The 22,657-nt window shown below is 43.6% G+C and overlaps 1 protein-coding gene across 1 annotated transcript in view; it reads left to right on the forward strand.

Moving 5' to 3' along the window:
• The window catches only part of T265_01537 (hypothetical protein), a gene marked incomplete at both ends in the record, with an annotated part of 107,148 nt that overhangs the window by 7,429 nt on the left and 77,062 nt on the right, over nucleotides 1-22,657 (forward strand). The window contains 11 exons of the mRNA XM_009165596.1: nucleotides 4,110-4,139; nucleotides 5,297-5,432; nucleotides 7,702-7,849; nucleotides 10,090-10,483; nucleotides 11,492-11,686; nucleotides 11,815-11,941; nucleotides 13,492-13,741; nucleotides 16,026-16,175; nucleotides 20,571-20,859; nucleotides 21,056-21,097; nucleotides 21,800-22,104. Of these exons, the coding sequence (XP_009163860.1) occupies nucleotides 4,110-4,139; nucleotides 5,297-5,432; nucleotides 7,702-7,849; nucleotides 10,090-10,483; nucleotides 11,492-11,686; nucleotides 11,815-11,941; nucleotides 13,492-13,741; nucleotides 16,026-16,175; nucleotides 20,571-20,859; nucleotides 21,056-21,097; nucleotides 21,800-22,104 (2,066 nt within the window). The remainder of the gene's footprint in view (nucleotides 1-4,109; nucleotides 4,140-5,296; nucleotides 5,433-7,701; nucleotides 7,850-10,089; nucleotides 10,484-11,491; nucleotides 11,687-11,814; nucleotides 11,942-13,491; nucleotides 13,742-16,025; nucleotides 16,176-20,570; nucleotides 20,860-21,055; nucleotides 21,098-21,799; nucleotides 22,105-22,657) is intronic.

Below are 22,657 nucleotides of genomic sequence, written 5' to 3' on the forward strand. Positions count from 1 at the left end.
AGTTGTGTTGTACGGCAGTGAAGCATCAGTGCTGAACACTGATTTCATGCTGTCGATGATGATGATGATGATAATGATGTTGTTGTATGATGATGATGAATTATCTGGTAAAACACCGTTCAATATCACCCGTAAAGTAAACTTGCTGCCCTGCCGGGCTTGTGATCTTTACAGCTACAATCGAATCCCCATTTCCGCAGTGAAAGTTCCACCACCTCAGCGCATCATCTTCCATCTCGATTACCGTTTTGCATGTGGATGCTCGAACAACTACCTCGACAGAACTGGGGAGGAACTTTGGATTAGGCAGGTTGAACAACTTCAGATCATGCTACAGCGGTGTGTGGATCAATTTGCCTCACTATGCTGAAATACAAATTCTTGTCCAGAGACAAATATGTGGTCGACACTGGCCTCCTCAATATTTCGTTATTTATTGAAACTGGGCACTGTGTCTATCCGACAGCCTCGTTCCATATCGTGTACTAGACCACGGGTTGAAAGATGGCACAGTTGGCTGAATCTATTTCTACTGAAAGATCGAAACCAGAATTGTGGTAACAGAAGTATTCGAACAGATGATTGATACTCCCTTGGTGATTAACTTTTTTCGACGTCCCAAATATGAAGACTTAAATGTTCACAAGAGCAGTCCACCCATCAGTTTTCCTAAGAATTTGAAAGGTAAGGACTGCAACACCCCTGGAGTACACCATGGATGTTTATGGTAGCATACAAATGAGGATTATTCAGCTCAGTGGTTAGATAATATCGGACGCCAGCAAAAATATCAGTTCTCTTCAAAAGGGCTGAAGCTAACATTTTAATCTGTCGCAACAAGCTAAATAGTCTCTTCAGTGACGGACCAACTTCTTCATGGTAACCCAAGGAGGTTCTGCAATTTTGAATTGAGATTCTGTCCTGTAAATGAAGCCAATCTGAGCGGAAAAGTCGAGCATCACTGTGCAGCTGTTTTATTCCGATTATGAATGACTGGTAGTGCGCATCTCACAAAAATGAAGAGTCTCGAATTCGCCAATGCCCTGCCACTGGTTTCACCACAACCCTTTGGCCGTAATCAGCTGACCCTAACTGTAAATTACTCGCAATTATCTGATGGAACTTTTTGGCAGGATTACTTGAAAGTTCTAAACACTTTTTCGCATTTTTCATCAAAACAAAGCCCTCAAAATACTTGTTTGAGTGAGTGGTAAAGTCGTATCAATATCGCTGTAGTCCCAAGTGTGCATACTGTCGAATCATCACATTTGAGCACTATCTGTGTACCGGTGGTTTCACTGTTATTGAACAGTCCGAAAAAACACTACTCAAAGAAAATGCTATCGACTATACTAACTAGAACTCACCAAATCTTTCAGTTGAGTATCTACAATGGGAAAATGGTTATTTTCGCCTCTTTTTGGTGTGCCGACTGTACTCTAGTGCTGAACCCTGCTGTACTCTAATTATCAACTGTAACACCCCTATTTGGGAATCATCAGCAGTGAGCATCTCATTTAACTCAGGGTCTCCGGTCACTCATTAAACACTTAAACATTCCGGCATACCATCTGAACAGTGGTCGTAATTCTCACTCAGACACACTCAGACACGTTTTTGCCGTTCATAGGAAAATGAAAATTACCGGTTTGTAATGATTCGATGTGAGAATCGTTCATGAGTTTTTCTGTCTGTTGTACCCAAATGACACTCAATTACTCCAAAAGTAAGGTATACACTGTCACCGTTTCTTTACTCCCGTTGTGCCAGTAGCAAACCACACTACCTGGTTTATTCAGATCTCACATGTTCGCATCATTGGACGTGTCTCCATAGGACAACATTTTCCGCCCACTCGTGATGTATGCATTCTAATAGATCTAGAGAGGGCTTATTGTTTAAGGCATGAACTGGAAGGTTCGGGATTCGAACCCATCTTCTGCATCTCGACTGCTTCTGTTTGGGCGTATCTCAGCAGTATCTCAGCAATTATGCTTCCGTCGGGTGGCATAGCACCTAGACATCAAAGAGGGACTACAACTCGGTAATTTTTGGGGTAAAAAGAAGGCCTTCGCTGCGAAGTTATGTACAAAAAGGGTGATAAAAGGTGCTGAGAAGTGCAAGTTGATTTGAGTAGTGGAAATGCTGATCCGGTAGGCCTAGAACACATGACCAAAAGAAAAGACTACTCAAATGCTGCCCGCTTGTTGGTCACAATGTGTTGCTATATTCACATGATTCGCTACCAACAGGTAAGGGAATTTTTTCCACGTTCGAAGAGACCGCCTTTGAAGGTGTGGTTGGAACATAGCAATGGATTGGAATCCAGTGCAAGTGTAAGGGAATTTTTTCCACGTTCGAAGAGACCGCCTTTGAAGGTGTGGTTGGAACATAGCAATGGATTGGAATCGCTGCAGTGCAAGTATTCGGATCACCTATTGTTCGGTAATTTTGGTCCCCAAACATTTTTGTACATTTGATGTTTCCAAAAAGTCAGCAAGATAGATGGTCTGCGGGATTTTTCAAAAAGCAAATTTGGTTTCCATGAGGAAAACTACTCACAAAGTTGCTGAAAACTCTTCGACAGCCCACGACCCGTTTCGCCCTTCCTGGGGCTCACGAGGTAGGCGCAGTCCCCGAGTTTCCGTCAACCTTATGATCTACTTGAAACCAAATTGCACGGTTTTCGAGAAGTACACTCATTTGCAAGTAGAACATAAGGTTAATGGAAACTCGGGGACTGCGCCTACTTGATGAGCCCTAAGAAGGGCGAAACCGGTCGTGGACTGTCGAAGAGATTTCAGCAACCCTGTGAGTAGTTTCCTTTATGAAAATATACTGCGGTATCTCAAATATCGTGCCAACTGAAACATGAGGCAGCCTGTGTGCAGCACATTCAGTTGTAGAATATCATAGACGAGAGATTCAGTTGAGTCTCTCGTGAAAACCAAATTGAGTGTATTTCTCAAATTTGGTTTCATTGGATCACTAGTCGGTTTCAGTTTCTCAATTTACCACCGAGGACGATGCCTAAACTATCCGTCGGTTGACTCGAATGAACCATCTCATGCCTGTAAGGAAAACAGAACTCAGTAAGGATTGCTAACTGTAATCGGAAACTTTGTATTAATTTCCTGACTGCATGGTCATTATGCATTTCGAATGCAACTGGCAATTATTTATCATTTGAACCAGTCTCACAGCCCTAATCATGCTTGTAAAGATCTCGAAAAGCCACAAGGCTTAGTGACTACAAAATCAGTGAACAGCTAGCAACGGATGTGTGCTGAAAACTTCCGCTGCTCAACAAGAGTGAACCCACTCAACCCTGCATTGCCGATGTCACCTCGATTGGTGATGAAACGTGTGCAATCCAACTGCCAAACAAGGCGAACAGACTAACAACTAGGAAGAAAATAAAAGTGAGAGAACTGATGAATTCAGTAGAAATTTTAAATGTGACTGTTGCAGTCATTTGTCAGAAATTCTCCAACCCGACGTTCCGTTTTCGTCCACACACCACTGGTTTGTCATTAGGGTTGGTATTACGTTCAATAAGGCCTTGGAACGATAAATCTTAGATGGTGATCTACATTTACAACGTTCTTAGGCCAATGTCCGAGCGTAAAATATCGGCGGACTATACATGCACTTTTTCTGACTGCTTGGACCCTTAATTGTAGTACAAAACCGATCCGTTCTGGTGTGCCTTAAAAAGTGTTATCGTGATGTATGAACTGGCTTGCGTTGCAGTGTCGGGCCATATCTTCAGCACAGATTAAAAGCAACACACAGCTGGGGATCCGTTTTGATCTCGGGCGTGCATACAAGATACCTTCATTTGCATACCGGTAGTTCTGTAGCCTGTGTGCATCTTCTGATGAACGATTTATGCACGGTTTATGGGAGTCCACTTTTATATCAGTTCATTACTACTCATCCTAGTAATTACTGTATACAAAATGTACGCCATAGCACTCTTGGTCTTTTATTTTATACAATGTTTCAATGATTGGGTTTCTTGAGTGAACAGATAACAAGTTTTATGCACCATAATGCCTCACGTCAAATAGCAAATTTAAGTGCTTCCATTTTTATTCTCATTTCAGGAAAGTGTGAAGTTTCGGAAATGCTTGATGGTGAGCTGTAAACTGTTTTGATTACTGGTTAACACAAGTTTATTAAGTAATACTGTTCAACCTAATGCTTGAGAAACTGTAAAAGTGCACAGTGCGGGTCACGGTAATGCAGTGGTGTGACCCTACGGGAGCAGTTTGTGTCTTGGATAACTCGCATATCCTGGTCGACGCTCACCTGATAGTACCAGGAGACCAATCTTCTGACAAAATATAGGATGGCACTTTCGAATAGAGACTGAGCCCAGCGCGTCTGAATTACTGAAGTCGACTTGCAGGCGGAAAAGCAACGCTGATGTTCTGATACCTCAGACTAATGGGAAAATATGCTGCTACTTTCGAGAAATCTTATTGGCCAGTCTACCCAAGTGGAGCTTTCCTATTTTCCAGTGCCAGTCAGTAAGGGCTATCCTGGTGTCAACGTACTCTTCCTAGGCTGGTAACTTCAAAGTGAACCATCATTCGGTTAGCTCAGTGAACTGAGCATTTTTGAACGGTAGCCCGTGTGTGTGGACTTGACCTACATTGATCACATTTAAAAATTTAAAGAGATGGGCAAAGTCAGAACGGCCGCTTCACAGCAGATTTCAAGGAAACTTTCATCTAACATCTAACCATTACCCCTAGTGGACAAACATCATCTCACTAGAGTACAGAAAACGACATTTCTTGTTTCCCAGAACATCCATTTTGAACCACGTGTGGAAGCGTTACGGGCAAAGTATTTAAAGCAACGAATTGATTGAAACGCTGACTAATCGTTTGATTACTTTTGAGTGACTGCTGTTTTCCACTGACTTCATGGTATTTCAGTATCAGCTGTTCCAACTAACTTTCCGACGTGAAAAGCAAGGGAGCTAATCTGACCCCAAGGGATCTTTCTTAGAGCGATGGGCTCAATACTTCCTCAAAAAACAATTGGCTGCAGCTGGTAGTAGAGTAGAACAAAATTCATATCCACAGAAGACTACTCATGAAGTTACTGAAAACTCTTCATTGGATCGATTCCAGATCGATTCCGGGTCGTCTCCCGTCAAAACCAAGTTGGTATGCAGATGAGTGTGGGTGTCTGTGTGATTAGCAGAAAAAGTGATAAGTGGGAGAACCAATGTGTTGGCACAGTCTGCATTTGTAACGGGCTGTCTTTTCTACTTTTGTAGAAGTCGCTAGCTACGAGGGTGAGACGGACATACTGAAGATTATTCAAGCGTTGCGCGAGAAACCAGCAATCAAGTTTTTCTATCTGACTCATGCTTTACCCAAGAGCTCAACGAAGTATCACTACTACAACCTAAAGTAAGTAATAATTCGAATTCAGTGAGCTCACTTATTCAATCTACACACAAGGGGATATGCTCGAAACTTCAGGGTAAATGTAGAGTTGGAAAAGGATAGTGCGACGGCAATCGCATGGCCTTGTTGTGAGAAATATGTTTGTCACGCTTGTACTGGATGCATTGTTTACGTAGAGGGAAGACCCTCAACGGGACGTCTCTTGCATGCTGTTTAATAAATCATCTACATGCTAACTTCAACTTCTTTTACAATATGAGCAGCTCAGTATATTTAGAAACGAGTGCGACTTCAGAATGATGCAGCCTGGTAGCAACCCCATAGGTAAAGGTTTTGTATGAAAACTTGAAAATTAATTATGGTCACATGGATGATCAATAAGCGGATTGCTGTGGCAGCAGAAGGTGGTCATATTAAGTAGAAAGAAGTTTTACGTGGTACGCTGTCTTCAGCTTTAATAAATGTGACGCACTTGCAGTGCGCACGAAAGGGAATCACTATAACCTGATCTTATGGTTGTTGACCTTGTCGCCGGACGTGGGAACTGGCACGCGTGCGTACGTCGATGACGTCTTTCCTGATGGTGATCAAAAGTTTGTAAGCTGACTGCCAACCTCGACAAATCAGTCTACAGCCACCCAATCAACAACCAGCAAACTCAACCGAGCTACGACATTTTGCCGCAGTACCGAGCGTAGTCCTTCTGTAACTTGGCTTCGTGAAAGTTTTCTCAATGGATAAGCAGTTCAAATCCATCCAGACAATGGCCAATACTTCGTTATCATAATCACTGGCGCCGTACTAGTTAACATCTGAATCTGGAAGCTGTTGACACTCTGGAGTAGCTGCTTTGACAATGAGACTCAGAAAACGCGCGGGCTTTCAGGAACATGCGCATCGAGTTCGGACAACTAGCTGGTCGTCAGGCCATCAGTGTGATGAGCATCTTTTCGTGATGATCAGTGGTGTAGTATGTACTTGACAGACTGTGAAGTAGTTTTCTAACAGTCGGAATTTTGCCACCGTTCTAAATGTAGCGGTCAAACCTTTAACCAGAAAGAAAATTTCAGTCATCTGAAACGTTAGAAATTTGAAACTTTCGTACCAACCATGTGGTTCATCGGAAAAGGAAACAGACAGGTTGCCAGATGTCGACCGCCGGATAAAATCGTCGTGATAACAGTTAAAAACCGAACTTAACACTGAGCCTTGCGACGTGCATCAGTGAAAATCCCACAGAAGGGATATTTTTTGAAACGTTTACTAATATCAAGACTAAAATAAGAATCGCAATTTTTTTCACATTTTCCACACATCAACTGGTTAATCTCAGAACATCATTGATCGATTTCTAGGTGAATCTAAAAACTCTGGCTTACTGGCGTTTCATTTGCCTGCTAGTAATTTAAAATGGTTGAAAACGAAGTTATACATACGTAAAATTGCGGTTGCTTCATTACTTGACTGGACCAATCAAAAGCGCCGAACAGGGAGAATGAATCAGCATGAATCACATTTTAATTTATCCGGCAAGTTATTCTATACCAAAGGCTCAACAGAATGACCATCAGGTTGTATGAATTAACAATACACACGAATGACTAATGCATACAACCTTGTCATAAGTGAATTCCCTGAGGAGCCAAGCGTTGGAGGACACAACGGAATGGTTTGAGTACAACACGGTTGGTCGGCACCCAGTGCGTTCTGTATACACAAAGGTACAGATTGGGGACAATGATTGAACAATGATTCGAAAACAACCGGTTAGCTTGTTCCGGAATTTTATTTCTCTATCGATGAACCCTAGAGTCATGCTAACGATTGCGAGCTGTGTTCTGATCGTTGATTTTTCCGAGATGCCCGAAGGTTTGTCGACAAAGGCATATGCAAGCGAGCTGACGGATGAACTGTGTGACGGAATGGTTCGATGCACGTTTGGAAGCCCAGACACTGCGCTTAAGAACAAATTGAAATTTCTGTCTGATGCCATTCGCAGTACAAACGCTCACGAAACGTTCACACCATAGGATGCCTCCAAATGGAACCATACTGCTTTATCGAATCACAGGCTTGGTCTGCTAATTAAGGTGACTACTCGAAATCTATTATTCATCCGTTTCTACGTCTGCTTCAGACCTGCTTCTTGCTGAAGCGTAGTTTGTATAGGCCCCAAGACTAATACATTAACCCTCGCCTGGGCAATGGTTCTTATATCCATCGTGCTGTGTTTTGGAAAAGCAATTTTTTCCTCCATGATTCTATTGTCTAGAGTGGCCCCTTTCGATAAGCTGAATCGGAATAACTACTACACGCTGAGTCTGCATGGCTGTACACACGTGGTGACCAACGACGAAACAGAACACATTTCACTGGAGCGTTTCGAGACTGAATACAAGACATTTATGAACATATGTAAGGTACGTTGCGTCTTGAATGTTATGTCTCTGAATACTACTTATAGCGTGATGTGATCGCGCTTGCGCCAGCATCTGCTACCGAACTCTTTGTCTCTTCCCAACATTCAGCATTGGTTGATTGAAAGCAATACATAGATTTCGTTTGAGCTCCTTTTCCACATGCTTCCTCGAATGCCCCGATTGGTTGGTACTATCAGCGGCGCCATACTTTTACAAAATATTCGTCTAGTTTCATTTTGAGCTGGTGGTCCCACTTCTCTTACGCCACTACACTCTACGTACTTTGTCTGCTCACTGTAAATTCCTCTCCACATCTCCCGTCCTCTGATCAGAGCGAAAAAATAACTAAAGGTCATATTCCCATCTTTCTTCGATGACCTCCCTGAGGTAATTGTCTTCTCTTGTTGATACAACACTGCCCGTAAGAATGCTGTAATCGATTCGTCATCCACTACCGGTTTCGTCCTTCTTGTGGGTCATCAGGTAGGCCTAATCCCCGAGTTTTTATTAGTCATAGTATCTAGTCGAACACCATTTTGCAATTAATTGGATTTATATACTTACGTACAGACGACAAATTCAGCCTATATACCTACACTTATCTCTCTTTAAACCAGAGCGAACAGGATGAACTCGTCAGATTTGTCCGGCTAGGTGATATTCTTTAGCTAATTTACAGGTCTCGGAGCTCTTCCTACTTGTTCCATCTCAACTTTCGTACATGGATAGACGGTGAGTTGTCCGCATTCTGCACGGGGATCAACACGTGTGGCATAAATATGCATAAATATGCGTTTAATTTGTTCCAACATTTTTTCACACTGAGATGAAAGCAGCGTTTTTCACGTAGCTTGACGGAACAGACTTTCTTACATCCTGATATCGCTACAGGTTTCAACGGATTATTATCTAAGTAGTGTCTGCAAATAGATGTTACTGATGTATTTTTCAGAGGCGCACACTTCGCACAAGATACAGGCTCTTTCAATTCTTGGCTTTACTTCACCCATTTGTCTGGATCGTCTGAAGTGTGGATGGATCTCTAGCATCTTGCAATACCGCTGTATTTTGAAGCCAGTAGCAGAGTTCACGTAGATTGAAGTAGCATATATTGTGGAAAGTTGTTGATACAGAAGAATAACAGCTATGCTCTAGTGATTAGTATTGGTCATCTCAGACCACAAAGGCAGGGTAACTTGAGCAAGGACATTAATGGCTTCTCCTCTAGAGGTATGCCACTGAGCAAATCTAGCAGCTTGACAGTGATACCCAGACTACGGATTTTGTGTATGAATCTACTATGTAGCACCATTTCAAATACATTACTAAAGTCGATGAAAATGATGTCAGTTGATTGTCCATTCACACCGACATTCGTCCATCTCCTCCTTGACAATGTGTGCGTCTGTGTGTGCATGAGTCCACTGGTTGTTGATCATGCGGCTGTTGATCTGCCTACCGAGCTTGGAAATTGACCTGCAAACGCTTTGTCACCATAGAACGCAGTTGAGTGGGTACTTCCTCTTTGTCTGTGCTCGTTTCCCTAGCATTTGAAGACTGTCTGTTATGCTTCAACGTGATTGGCTAGTTAGATGATGGCGTTATTCATGGATTTATTGGTCCGTTTGTGATCTTTTTTTGCGCTATGCTCTACATTCCTTTGAGTCGATTGGTTATCCCAATGCCTCCTGTCTTAAATGGTATCTCCCATGGCCTTGATTTGCCCCTTCTCGATTTGCATTGTGTCGTGGTGTGATCTTCACTGGGTTGATTGGTTGACCGCCTCGCCTCATTTTCTCTATTATAACGGCTGGTGTTCATGTATCCGCCGATTAATTTGGTACTTTGGTTTATTACTTAGGCGCCTCCTTCAATCAAACTTATATGTCTGTTTGAATCATCGTCTCTGGAGGTATGCCTAGAAACGTTTAGGGGCTGTTTATCCACCTTAAAAGGTTTTGTCGTAATCTCTCTCTAGCCTACAGCATTGGTTTTGAATTCGTTCAGAACACTTCTGCGTTCATGTTGTACTGCTCCTGTGCTCTTTCTTGTTGACATAAGTCTATCCCAAACTTTGCATTGAATTAGCGTGATCTTTTATCCTGCGTCCGAAGGCAACTAGTGAGCCGAAAATCTAATTCATTGTGTCACTTGAAATGGCGTCTCTACTTTTCTGTAGGACTAGCAACACGTTTTCGTTCCCCTAGTAAGTTTCTTTTATTGTTTCCAATGATATTCAGATCCCAACTTTTGCAAGGTTTCGCCTATGGAAGGGATTTACTCGGTGGCGGAAAGTCATCCGCTACATGAAGATGGATCAGTGTCGGCGGCACCTTCGAGATAACCTGTATATTGCCAATTCTTCACTGCGCCCAGCGCTGCTCAATGTGCGTGAAATGTGTTACCGTATAAGCGATATGGGTCTTTGCAAGTTGGAGAAAGGCAAAACCTACACCCTACTGGAGTTTCTAACAAATCAGGTCAATCAACTGAACGAGGTCTGTACCCGATTGTGTGAGTTCCGAGAATTAGTCAAGGAGGTTGTGCGCAGTGCCTGTCGTACAGCCCTGTTAGAGGCTGGTTTTATGCCGGATGACTATTTCATCGAAGCCAACGCAAATCCTATGGTAATGGGTAAGTTTTAGTCTTTAACCCTTATTGTTGGTTTTTAAATGCTTGTTCTGGTAGTTTCACGGCTGAGGTACAAATAAAACGTTTTATGGTCGTTCGAAACACACAGATATCAAATGAGCTCTTCTTCTCTAGGCATCCTTAACCAGTGAGTCAATCTTCGGTTTTGCTACGGTGAGTGCAATCTCAAAAACCTCTTGTGAAGACAAGCCGTTTTCACCTCACCCCACTCCGGAACAAATGATGGAAGCCTGAAAATGTGTACGTCATCGCTATAAACATAAAAGATAGGGAGGACCGTCTGGTCTGTCTCTAGCCCATTACCCACTCGCAGCTATCTAGTACTCGGAAGGCACGCCTTCACTCACACAGTACTAACCCAGCCCGATTTCGACAGTCATGCGGATTCTTTTTGGCGTTCATCATTAAATAAAATATGTGAAACCCGAGTGTGATTCTAACATGGTTCTGGGCTTACAGGACATACTGTTGGTTACCCAAACAAGACTGTTGTTAACCACACCAGTTTTCACTGAACGAAATCAACCGAAGAACTTTTTTAGTTTTACCATATGAGGGATACAATAGTCCCTCACGAGGATAAATGCATTCTATTTCCTCCTCTTGGATAACCCTTCCCAGGTGGAGGAATTACGCCAAGTCGTGACTGACGATGAATGCATTCATAGGCTCAACCCAGGAGTTCTCCCTCTATTGCAACTCTCTTGAAGGGTTGGTATATGTAAAGGGAGTACATTCATCGAGGCATCCGTTAAGAATACATTCATCGGTGTGTTTATACACCAGGACGTGCTTTAATCCATCCATAACAAGTAAACCTAATATCCAGGATTCATCGCCCTGCAATATTGTTGAACGTGCTCAGAGTGAAGGCAACTAGTTTCGCACAATGTCATGCCTGATTGTATTCAACCTTTTCAATAAATCGGAACCCTCGAACACGTATGTGTTCGTCCAAACCTTTGCATTTTCTTTTCTGATCATGCACAGAGCGTAATCTGTACGATATCGAAGAACTAGTAGAGGGCTGCAAACTCAGTGCCAAAAGGCTCCAACTTGAACCAATCCCGTATGATATTGATCATCCTCTGGTTGGACAAGCCATGAAAGTGGTAAATTTGAGTCTCCGTCAAATCAGGAATAACCGAGCAAAACTCGAACGGCGCACGGAAAAAATGAAAACCCGTAATGACCCCGAACGTTGTTGTTGATTCGGTTGTTGATCTGTTCAGTTTCGAAAATGTTCTCGTTCACTGTTCTCCGGTCTTCAAGGACACAGATAACTCAGTAGATCTTTTCTTTCATTGACCTAGAGACACAAACACTGGGAACCAGCTATCTATCAAGTGGTTATGATGTCGAACTGTTCTCGGAGGCAACCGATAAAATGACATTCACGGAGATGGCAGCCAAAAGGAAGTATTGTCAGCGGCTCACTTGGTAGGTCAAGTCAAATAAAGCATTGTGTTTTCCTGATATAGTGGATATCACGTGAAGGGTTCACAGTAGAGTACTTGCTTTAGTGGATGAGCGCGGAACACCTTTTAACTTCAAGCTCCCTTTCGTGGCTCTCCACAATAACTTGAGAAACGTCTTCTGATAAAAGAATAAAATCAGTGCAGGGACTCCGATAATTAATAACTGCGAAGTTTCACAGTGAGATGCGACTTTTGAGTTTGTCCAGAGGAACTCCCTTGACTAAAACGTAGCTGTTGCAACGATACCGTGAGAACCAGTGTTGGCGAGCACAACAACGTATTTGTTAAGTTTTGGCTTGTTTGAAAAGCTATGTTCATTTTCTAGGTTTGATAACCCGATTTGCGCATACAGTGTCTTTGCTAGCATGCACCGCATGCAGCCAGAACGGAAACCCCAGCTGCGTGAGATTTCTTCTGAGCTTCGGCGATATTGCATGCGTAAATGATTCCTCTGTTCACGCTCATGAGGGGCGATGAAACCAATTCCCTGGGCATGCGTTCCCGACAATCATTACATCAATTTCATTTACCGAACAAAACGCTTAATCTTGGTATAATGAGGTATGGGGAGGCTCTACACCCAAGCAAGCATGGTTAGATACTGCTGTTTAATTTCGTTCCCAAAAGAAGCACATAAAGCAGGTTCTACTCACTTTCTGTGCCGCAGATCCACAAGCTACCTTTTGGTTGGACAAGGGTCATCCAACAATCAGCTCAGGCAGTCGCAAAAGATTCCAAAGGAACATGACCTCTTATATTAATGCTCACCACGCTGTGTTCCATTCGGTGGCCAAGCTCCAAATCAAGATTTGTGTCAATGCAATGTTCTAATGAAGTTTCCCGCTAGTAAGACATGATAAAACAACAATTTTTTAAACGGAGATCACTTCGAAGAAAAGGTTTTTTGCCCCACCTTTTCGTAGTGAGCTTTTTCTTATACAGAATGATGTTTGGGCCTTCCGAGGGACACACACCTGCCCAGAAGAAGCTCTTTCAAGCATTCATGGACCAACGACTCTATATCTTGCAAACACCGTTGTTTCTTCAGGAATCCTTGGTTTTGGCTCCAGAAATGTCCCGAAGTCACGGGGATTTTAGTGATGAAGTCACAGGAACATTCATGAGGCCCTCCAATGCGGTTTTAGACAAGCGTCCATACTTTAAATGGACGTCACAGACGCGTACAAAATACCTGCGAATGCTTGAATGACGCAATTCACTCAAAAAACTAGACAAACGAAGTGTAACTGAGTCTCACATTTCAGCTCACTGCTTTAAGCAGATTGTATTTTTCTAAAGCTGGTATATCAGAGAGGCCTACGTAATTCTTGAGCACTGACCTCACTATTTGATTTGCGAAGTTGAACCGATGACAAAAGTCCTCATTGACGCATTGTATGCGTTCTTCCATTCGTACGGCAGTGAAGCATCAGTGGCAACACTGATGTTGCTGTCTTCGATGATGATGATGATGATGTTCTTCCATTCGTTTGCTTTTCACGTTCCTCACAGCTTCATAAGGCTAGCGGATTACCAGATTGTGAGTACGTTGCACACACTTACCGTGAACTCGGTCTATACTCTGTTGGACTGTCTATGTGATCATCTGCGACATACACCGCCGGTTGAAGAGATTGCCAGCTATCAGATCAAGGTTAATCCGCTGACGGAGGCACCGAATCTTGCTTCATCTGTGAAGCGTCCGGACAATTACAGGGTCAGCGTGGAGGAGGCTGCAGGAAAGCCACAACCGGCGTTTTCGGTAAGGTTGTTCTGAGCGAAAGCTTTGCTGTTTTTTTTTTGCATTTCACTTGAATTAAGTTGTTATGATTTTCTATCCCGTTAGACTGGAATCACTTTGTCTTTGGAATAGGTGTGACTCTCGCACATTACCACCAGCGCCCCCCAGGGAAATAAAAGGAGATAGTATATGGTCAGTGGATACTGGTCGGTTTTTGGTAGGGGTGCATTGTGTACAATTATCAAGCTCGGGCGCTTTTCTTCATCAAATAATTACTGTGGTGATCCATCCGACTATATTTGAACACTACCGCTAAACCTGGAACTTGGGGAGGGACCTTTCGCTTCTTTTGACCTGTAGGCTGTTCTATCGTTCAGCTGTAGCACCCTTTCGGTGCCTAACTATCACGCCGCCAGAAGGAAGATCGAGGGCTGCGATACTGCCAAGGTGCCCAAGCCTAGACAGGGGAAGTCCATCCAGAGGTCGGATTCGAACCACGACCTTGCGGTCAGTAAATTCATACTCTAACCACTAAGCCCTTTCGCTGTTTTATGGAGCTCAAGGGAAATGCTGAAACGAGTACGTTCACTTGTCGACAGTCAGAACTCAAGCTAGCCCTTGTAATGGTACGGGGAATCAACAACTACTTGCTAGTCATCCTGGTGCACCATGCAACACAAAGTATAGACACTAGGGAGTCGGGCTTGCGACCTACTCTTTAAAAGGCAGGCCTCCAGCACACTTGGAACGGAGCAGAGATTCATCTCCCAGCCTGGAATCTACCCTTAATTTTTATTCTAGGAATATGGGGTTCTCAAATTCTTGTTACACAGTACGGATGGTATAGGGAATGGAGTTCCTGATGAATGCTTTACCTCTTGATTTGTGAGGCCTGTGTAAAACTGACGTGAACTTCCCAGAGTGCAAATATGCAATCTACTATGTGGTGGCAATTGGGGTCGGCTAAAGGGGTCGAAATCGCGTGGTTAAGGCTTGCAATAAAAAAAACGAATCATGCGTAGTTTCCCGATCAGCCTCTGCGATAAGGTTCAGCTTGCATGTCGTAAACTGGTCAGCTCATTCACTTTTCATTTTTGTTGCTGCCCGTGGTGTCCGAACATGTAACAACCCAATGAAATTGCGTGGTCTTTGATTTTAAAAAAATTATACTAGCTCCTAAAGGCACCAGAGACAAATATCTGAGTAAGTTGTGTGGTGCCCCAATGTCAAACCTATATTGGGTTTTGTGGGCTGCTTGCTAAACTGCAGAGTTCTATTAGCTCAAAGCTATACGCCTCTGTGTGTAAGCTGCCAGCCGAGAATTTCCCTGGGCATTGGAGGAAGAACGAATGCTAATGCCAAAAGTGTTGATAGATTCTACGGGTTGACTCAAATAGATCATCTTGTTGCGCTGTGTGACGATAAGTTTTACGTCAAGTTACAACTAAAACCAGAACTTGGAATTGTGGCCAGGTGGCTAGTTATGGGCAGTTTAATCTAATTTAAACGTTTTTCAAGCTTACTAGTCTCAATTGGGTGTGGGTTTTACTGTTAAGAATGCATTAAGGAAGCTGCGTTGCTCAAGCACGTAATTCTTCATTTTTTATTATTACAAGGCCTCTATAACTGTTCCCTGAAGTAATTCATGTTCCGAATAAACAGAGACAGGTTGCTGTGGTGGTGATTCAGTTCCTTCATACCACTGACTGATAAACTTGGCATTCGTCATTAAAGCCATTAGAAATTCGTTTATTCCAGTAAAGCATGAGGTATGGGACGCACAGAGGGAAAGCGGGAAGATGGGCGATAGAGAGGTAAACACTCAGTAGCCCGGATCCGCATCTAATGATATACAGATGAACACCTATCACTATTATCCTCTGCTAAGTCTATCTGAGGACGTCGAAGGCTGTTTATGGACCGCTACTGATCGCTGCACCCTCCAGACCAATATTACGGGCGCCTTGCATATCACTAAATATGCTAGATTCTGGTCACTCAACGTTTTTTCCAACTTCGCATCCCATTCCATTTTGCGTGATGTTCGACCTTTCATCCGAACAATACGTTGGACTCCACTTCGTACGAACTGCGAAGAATTTTGGGCGCAGTCTGAATGGAAATTTTAAAGCTTCCTCACTACTTACAGCGAGCAAGTAACCTGAATGGTCATCATTTATAGTTGACTTATTCTGACTGCACCCGTTCAAGCACCATGGCACCAATAACTGGTGCACATTGAAACGAACACTCTCTTATCCAGTTCCATTGAATACGGTAAGCCCCCTTCCTGTTTTATCGATAGGTGAATGCATTGACCGCAGAATCTGATGGGACACAAGTTACAAAACCGCTTTTTGTCTTGGAGTTTATCTTGGAGCACGACAAACTCTACATGATTCCCGATGAGCCGCTGTTCCGCGATGGGATTTTGGAAATAATTTCTAAATTCCAGGTAAGTAAATGCACGTGAAATTGCCATTTGTTTAAGTTGATGACACTGCTTGGGACAATGCAAAATCCCACGGTTAAGAAATGTCGAACGTTGAGGCACGCTCCAACAAAACATCCAGGTTTCCTTGCGATTGGTGGTGTCTTCAGTGGGTGCGGTTGAAGGGAGACCCATAGATAGCCAGAGAAAGTTAACAGCACGCCCTCTTCTGTGAAACCCCATTACGCGGAAACCAAGAAAATGGCACTGTGTATGACATCGGATAGCTACTTGGTGGGATATTTACTAGAGGGAACGGGTTCTTGTGTTTTAGAATTGAACCCCAGAACACCTGGGAGTAAATTTGCTACGGGAATTCACCTGGCACGATCAACACGGCAGGATACGCCACAGAAACCGTAATTTTAAACGAATCCAATATAAACCAAAACAATTCTGCTGTCTGTGAGAGGTTCAACTCAGCTCCTTGAACAAATAAGTCACTTGAATCTGACTTAGCTCTTGCCGGCCGGATTAAACAGGCTGCGCCAACAGTCCGTTTTACTCAAGACTAAGCTGTCGTCCTTGTAACAATTCTTGAACCGCTCTATCTGGCTTAGAAAAAACTGACAGATTCATAAGAAACATTGATTTTAAGTCACGCAAATGCCATACGTGACAACTTCAAACTTGCCACTGTTTTGCAAGCTATGTTGACCCCTACGCGCCGCATCATTAATGCGGAGACAGCACCAAGCAACAAAGATAAAGTGAATGTGACGCAGCAGTTTTGGCGGTCGTGGTTTCCGAACCCATCCGCGTACTTTCAACTAATAATATGTGACATGAGGTGTAAAACGGCGGGTTGTAAGATTGAGAAGAACATTCACTGGGCCATCCGGTCACCATAAGTTGACGCTGATCTACCGGACATACATGAGTGTGATGGTTATCACCCTGATGAGGGGAAAAGCAATCGGGAGAAGATATCGTCAGTTATGCAAAATGAGGCAGTTGACCATAATTGGAACTGTACAACAGGAGTCAGTCTCATTCCTTGCCCATGCTCGATTTCCTTCTCAGAGGAGGCTAGAGGTGACCCGGAATGTTTGGAACTGACCGCAGAACGGTGCAAACAACTCGAAGAACATTAACAGAAACCGTTCGGTCTTACTCGTGAGTAATCGGTGGAATTTTTCTTGCTTCATCCATGAATGTTCTATCCGTAATGGGACGGTTATACAATTAAACATTAATCAATCATGTGTCATTTCCTGCCTTATTACTCTGAATAACCGAGGCTAATGGAAGATCCACTGAGGATAGAATGTCCCCTAATAAGAACCGTTCCATTCTAGGGGGGAACCTAGTCTTGTAAGTAGGTAGCTGACTAACACTAAATGCAGCTTTCATAGTGTAAGTAAGACCAATCTATGCTGAAAAGCTTAGACACTGTACACGTGTTTCATGAGTAGCGCGCTTCTGGTTAAATTCCGGGGTGTTTAGTACCCGCGTTCTCCTGGCTAGTAGTCTGGGCATCTCCGCGAGTGATAAGTACTGTGATTACTCGCGCTTAAGCAGCATAGTATCCTTCTCATCCTCCCGATGGCGCTAAATCATCGTCTAGTCGTCTACCAAGCGTTCCTTCAAAACTGCCTAGAACAGCTCTGTTAATCACCACCAGCTCGCTAGAAAATATTCGATTTAGACAATTTGATCCCACTGGCCACTGGTATGAATGGCTGGCATCCGAATCAGATTTGCCCGTTCACTGTCGTCAAATCACTGGATGCCTTTGCTTAGTAGGAAGCCATAGACAGTTTGCTGAAGTGAATGCACTGCTGGATACAAGCGCTTGGTGCCACTATGAACTCGAGGGAATAGGTTTGCGGGGCGAATATGCAGAGGCCCATTGGAAGTCATCAGCCGGCCTAAGCACAGTAACATAAGACTGGGCACTGGTAACAGTTATTTATTTACCGATGAGGCACCGGCGTCATCCGTCATTTCTTTGGGTTTCAGCATAATGCCACACCTCCCGTAGCACAACATCATGCAATTCTCACCGGGACCCGCCCATTAACAGACCTACAAGGTAGCAATGAGCAACCCGATAGTATTCCATGAACCTTATGGATAGTGATCTTATCATCTAGTGTGGGGTGGGAAGCTATTAGAAAATGGGAAAATTTTTGCAAACCGAATTGGTTTGACAGGAGACTCACCTGGAACCCAGCTAAATCACTCGATATCTCGAATATCGTAACAAATGAAACGTGAAGCCGCCTGGTGCAGCACATTCGATCGCTTAAAAACGTCATAAATGAGGGATCCCTCTGGGTTCCAGGTGAGTCTCCCCCAAAACCAAATTGGTTTGCAAATGAGTGTATTTTGCTTGTTCTATGTAATTTGGGTTCGAGTAGAACATAAGGGTGATGGAAACTCGGGTATGGCATCTGCCTAATGAGGCCCAAGAAGGGCGAAACCGGTCGTGGGCTGTCGAAGAATTTTCAGCAACCTTGCGAGTAGTGTATTACGTGGAACCAACTTAGTTTCAACGTGGGACTCCCAGCTGTTGATGGGGTGTCTAGACCTGAAAAGTACATGTGTAGAGAACGACGTGCCCCTAAGGTCACTGTCGGTGCACACGTTCCGGATAGCAGGTGCGTGGGCGGAGTGTACCAGACACGTCTTAGTAGTATGCGATCAGCGCAGTGGGTATGAAAGTGCTCACTGCAGGAACGTCGCGATTGGCGAAAAAGGCATAGCCTTTGCCATCCTATGAATTTACGCACAAGCCCTGTACGTATGATCAGACAACACATCCGTGTTCCGGGGTTCTTCTGCGTCTGGCAGGCTCAGGCCAGGAGTAATTAATGGCGGCCACCTATGACACAACAGTGTGATATTCTTCATTTATGGTATTCTTCAACTGTACAGAGGCCGCCTCATGTTTTGGGTAATACAAAATTTATATGATTGATGAGATCTCTTCAACAGCCCGCAGCCGGTTTCATCCATCATGGGGCTTATCGGGCAGCCACACTACCGGGGTTTCCGTTGCACTTGTGTTCAACTTGAACCCAAACTGTAGTGGGGGGCGCAGGGAGAAAGGCATAACTGTTTACCTCCTAATGCTACTGCGTACAAAAGATTTTTTAGCAGTACCGGATTCTTGATCTTCAGAAGTATTCCGGCTGTGATGAATACTGCGTCCGCGGTCACGATCACATGTTGGGAGGTCAAATTGTCCGGTTTTTAGGACCGACTTTTTTCAAAGCTTTCTTCTTCGGAGGAAGGCAGCATCCTTGGACGCCTGGAGGAGGCACATAGCGGTTCTCACACTCCTCTCGCACGACTCTACTCCCAGATCACCTCGTAATACAACCTTTTGTTTGCGGCTTGAGGATATACTTGCGCAACAATCTCATCAATTAGCACAAAATGATGGTCGCAGTTCAAAGTGGCCTTCAAACGTCCTGTCTCGTCATAAATGGGGAAGCATCGACTGTTGGAATAAGTATATTATTCTCCCAAAGATGCATGTGGAGTACTAAATTGCTGGGACGCACATGAATGTAGTTGATACCTTACTAGCGGCAACTTAGGTGATATCCAGAGCTCCGTCGTATGTACGCTGAAGGTTTTCCATTAAGAGAACACCACTGCGACACACCAAAGGAGTTCATTATACACTTTAGCTGATCAATACAACCTAGGTTGCAATGTCATCTGGTACCGCCTAAGTGTACTTGTCCATATAAGTTCATATTGCAGCCAGTCGCCTAGAGCACAAGGTACTCATCCTTGCTGTCAGATTTGAACGCAGACGTTATCCTGGTACCATCAAGTTCTTAAGGCTTTTAAAAGTAAGTGCACACGACTTAAAGGACGATTAGTCCATGCATCATTCCGGCTTTAGCGTCCAGATCACGGATTATTTCACGTCAGCCACTAATTACAACGCAATTCCAACCAATAGTGAGAGTCTACAGTAACTTGGGCTAGAAAGATGGTCCGGTACTTACTACGGACCGTCATCCGAAATTATTACAAGGACCGGTTTGGCGAGGTCAGCGTAGGTTTTCGGTATAGAATGCACTTAATTTACCACATTATAAATCAGGCCGAATCCTCGTGTAAACGTGAAGTCTGTCAGTATTCATACCAGATGGGTGTACATTTCTGACGGTTGATATATTGGTCCTTGTTGAGGGGTAATGGGCTTAAAATTCCTGAAGTTCGCTAATGCCAATCGAGAGTTTGTTGGATCCTCTATCAGCTTGACGATTACCTTCCACACTAGGTCTAAATATTTAAAAAATACATGCAGATTTCTCTGTCTACTTGGAACTTCGTTCAAAGGTACCGATCGACATTAGCAATGACATCATGTCAATTCCTCCTAATACTTCACAGGAACAAGTCTTTGGAATAAAAAATCTCGTGCCAGATCCCTACTTCGACGCTTTTACTCGACCAATCATCAACAACAAATTCGAAGAAAAGACCTGTGGCAGTGGACCACAACTACAGCACATGTTTGCCGAAGACACCGGACTGAAAACGATTATCGAAAATGTGAAGATGTCATTGAGTCGGGCGTTTGAGGCCGTCAGAGCGTACATGAATACGTTCAAGGAGATTCACGACTTTTATCACGAAAACAATTTGATCACGACGGAGGGGATTCAACAAGCACAAAAGCGTGAGTTCTGCCCACATCATCTTAAGTTAACTTACGATTTTCTAATGTCCAAATCAGTACCCGAGAGCTGGGAATCGTATTAGAATAGCTTCAGCCAGACTGCGCAATTATTAGGTCCATGCGTAGAAACTCAATAGCATACCCGCACAAGCAGTGTCCCAGTGAAAAAACTTTTTCGTTTCTCATTCAATCACAGAGGCGTTCGATTCGATGGAGCACAAGGATCGACTGCAAACAAGTGAGCTAAATCTCCTGTTTTTTTTTTAAATTTTCTACTTATCAGTGTACTGTGGGTTGCAGTGTAGTTTTACCATCAAATACACACTTGAGATTTAGCTTGAATCCAACTGCGTTTGCTTGTGTTTGCTCATCTATGCGGGATGTCAGGGCAGCAGCAAAGGACAGATAGACCCGTTGCAAAGACTGGCATAGAAACTCAATCGCTCCCAATTCAAACTGGCGCATATAGAGCGGTTGTCAGCCGGTGATCTGGAAGAAAGCCTGGTTACTGTTGGTTGGACTCACCTTCCGGGATGCGGTTCACGTGGTTCACCTTCGTGCGCATCTGGAGACACTGTGAGGTATGGCTGCTAATCGAAGTCATTGGCACTGTCAATTTCCATCCAGAGTGTCTGAATGAGTGCCTGTAGATGTAGGCAACTTGAAATGATTGTGGTAGGCTGGCACCATGTCCCTTCCCCATCCACTTTTATTCCTTTCTTTAAATTAAGGTTTTCAAATAAATGCGGTATGCTCGATGTCAAACTGACTGCAGAACCATCATAGTTTATGGGTTGGTAACATCACATTAAACGTTGTTGGTTGCGTAATGAAGAACTGAAAGTTCGCAACCAATTTGCGCGAGAAAGAAACCACTGAAACGTGAAATAAATCACCTTGATGGACATCCTGAGCACGCTTGATTCATTTTCCATTCCAGATATGGCCTTTTTCCGAGATAACCTGTTGAAGCATCATCGTGAGGTTTTGATGACACAGCTTGTTCCAATGCAACGATCGATTGGGATGTTCTTAATCGACACTTCTACAATGCGCTCGCTGCTCTTACCCTCACCAAACCGGTGTCTGGAACTGTTTCACAGACTATTGCCTGTGGATGCGCGAGCTGAGGTAGACCGGTTGGTGCAAGAGACACAGGAAGCGGATTACACGTTATCTCTCACTCCGAGCACCACCGTCGACTTTGTCAAACATCTGGAATTCTTGGTTCACATGCAGACAAGGGTAAGAATTTCACCCTAATTTACAGATGACAATTATTACTCCAAGTTTCTTCTCCTGTGGGTCATTAAGTTACCAAATGATGGGGAAATGTGTGAGGCATTCGTATAGATTAACCAAGGCGTAATTAAGCAGTATCGCAAATTTCGGTAGTGGTTCTGACCTTGAATGAGAACGAGCAAGCATGTTTCACCTCCGAGTGCGGCATCCGTTTTAATATAGACACTATTATTATTGTTGGTGATAAAAAATTGGCGACTTTCTCTTAGAACTATACACAGCTCATCAGAACGGACAGAACCTTATGAATGAATGGAGTAATGACTGAGGTCGAGGATGAGGTAAATGAAGGCAAAGCCAAGTGCGAAACCAAGTAATGATGTAACCCTTTGAGTTACGGTCCCTTTCCCGCGATTTACACTTTAGGATATCTGAGTCTTATAAGTAGACTGTAACAAGGGAAGCTGCCGCTCTATTCAGCTTTTGGCATCTATAATGTCTTGATCATAATACTACTTTTTGTTATACCATTACTACAAAAAAGTACTCCCTTCTT

This window comes from Opisthorchis viverrini, assembly GCF_000715545.1.
Source record: "Opisthorchis viverrini unplaced genomic scaffold opera_v5_17, whole genome shotgun sequence".
NCBI classification, from domain to species: Eukaryota; Metazoa; Platyhelminthes; class Trematoda; order Opisthorchiida; family Opisthorchiidae; genus Opisthorchis; species Opisthorchis viverrini.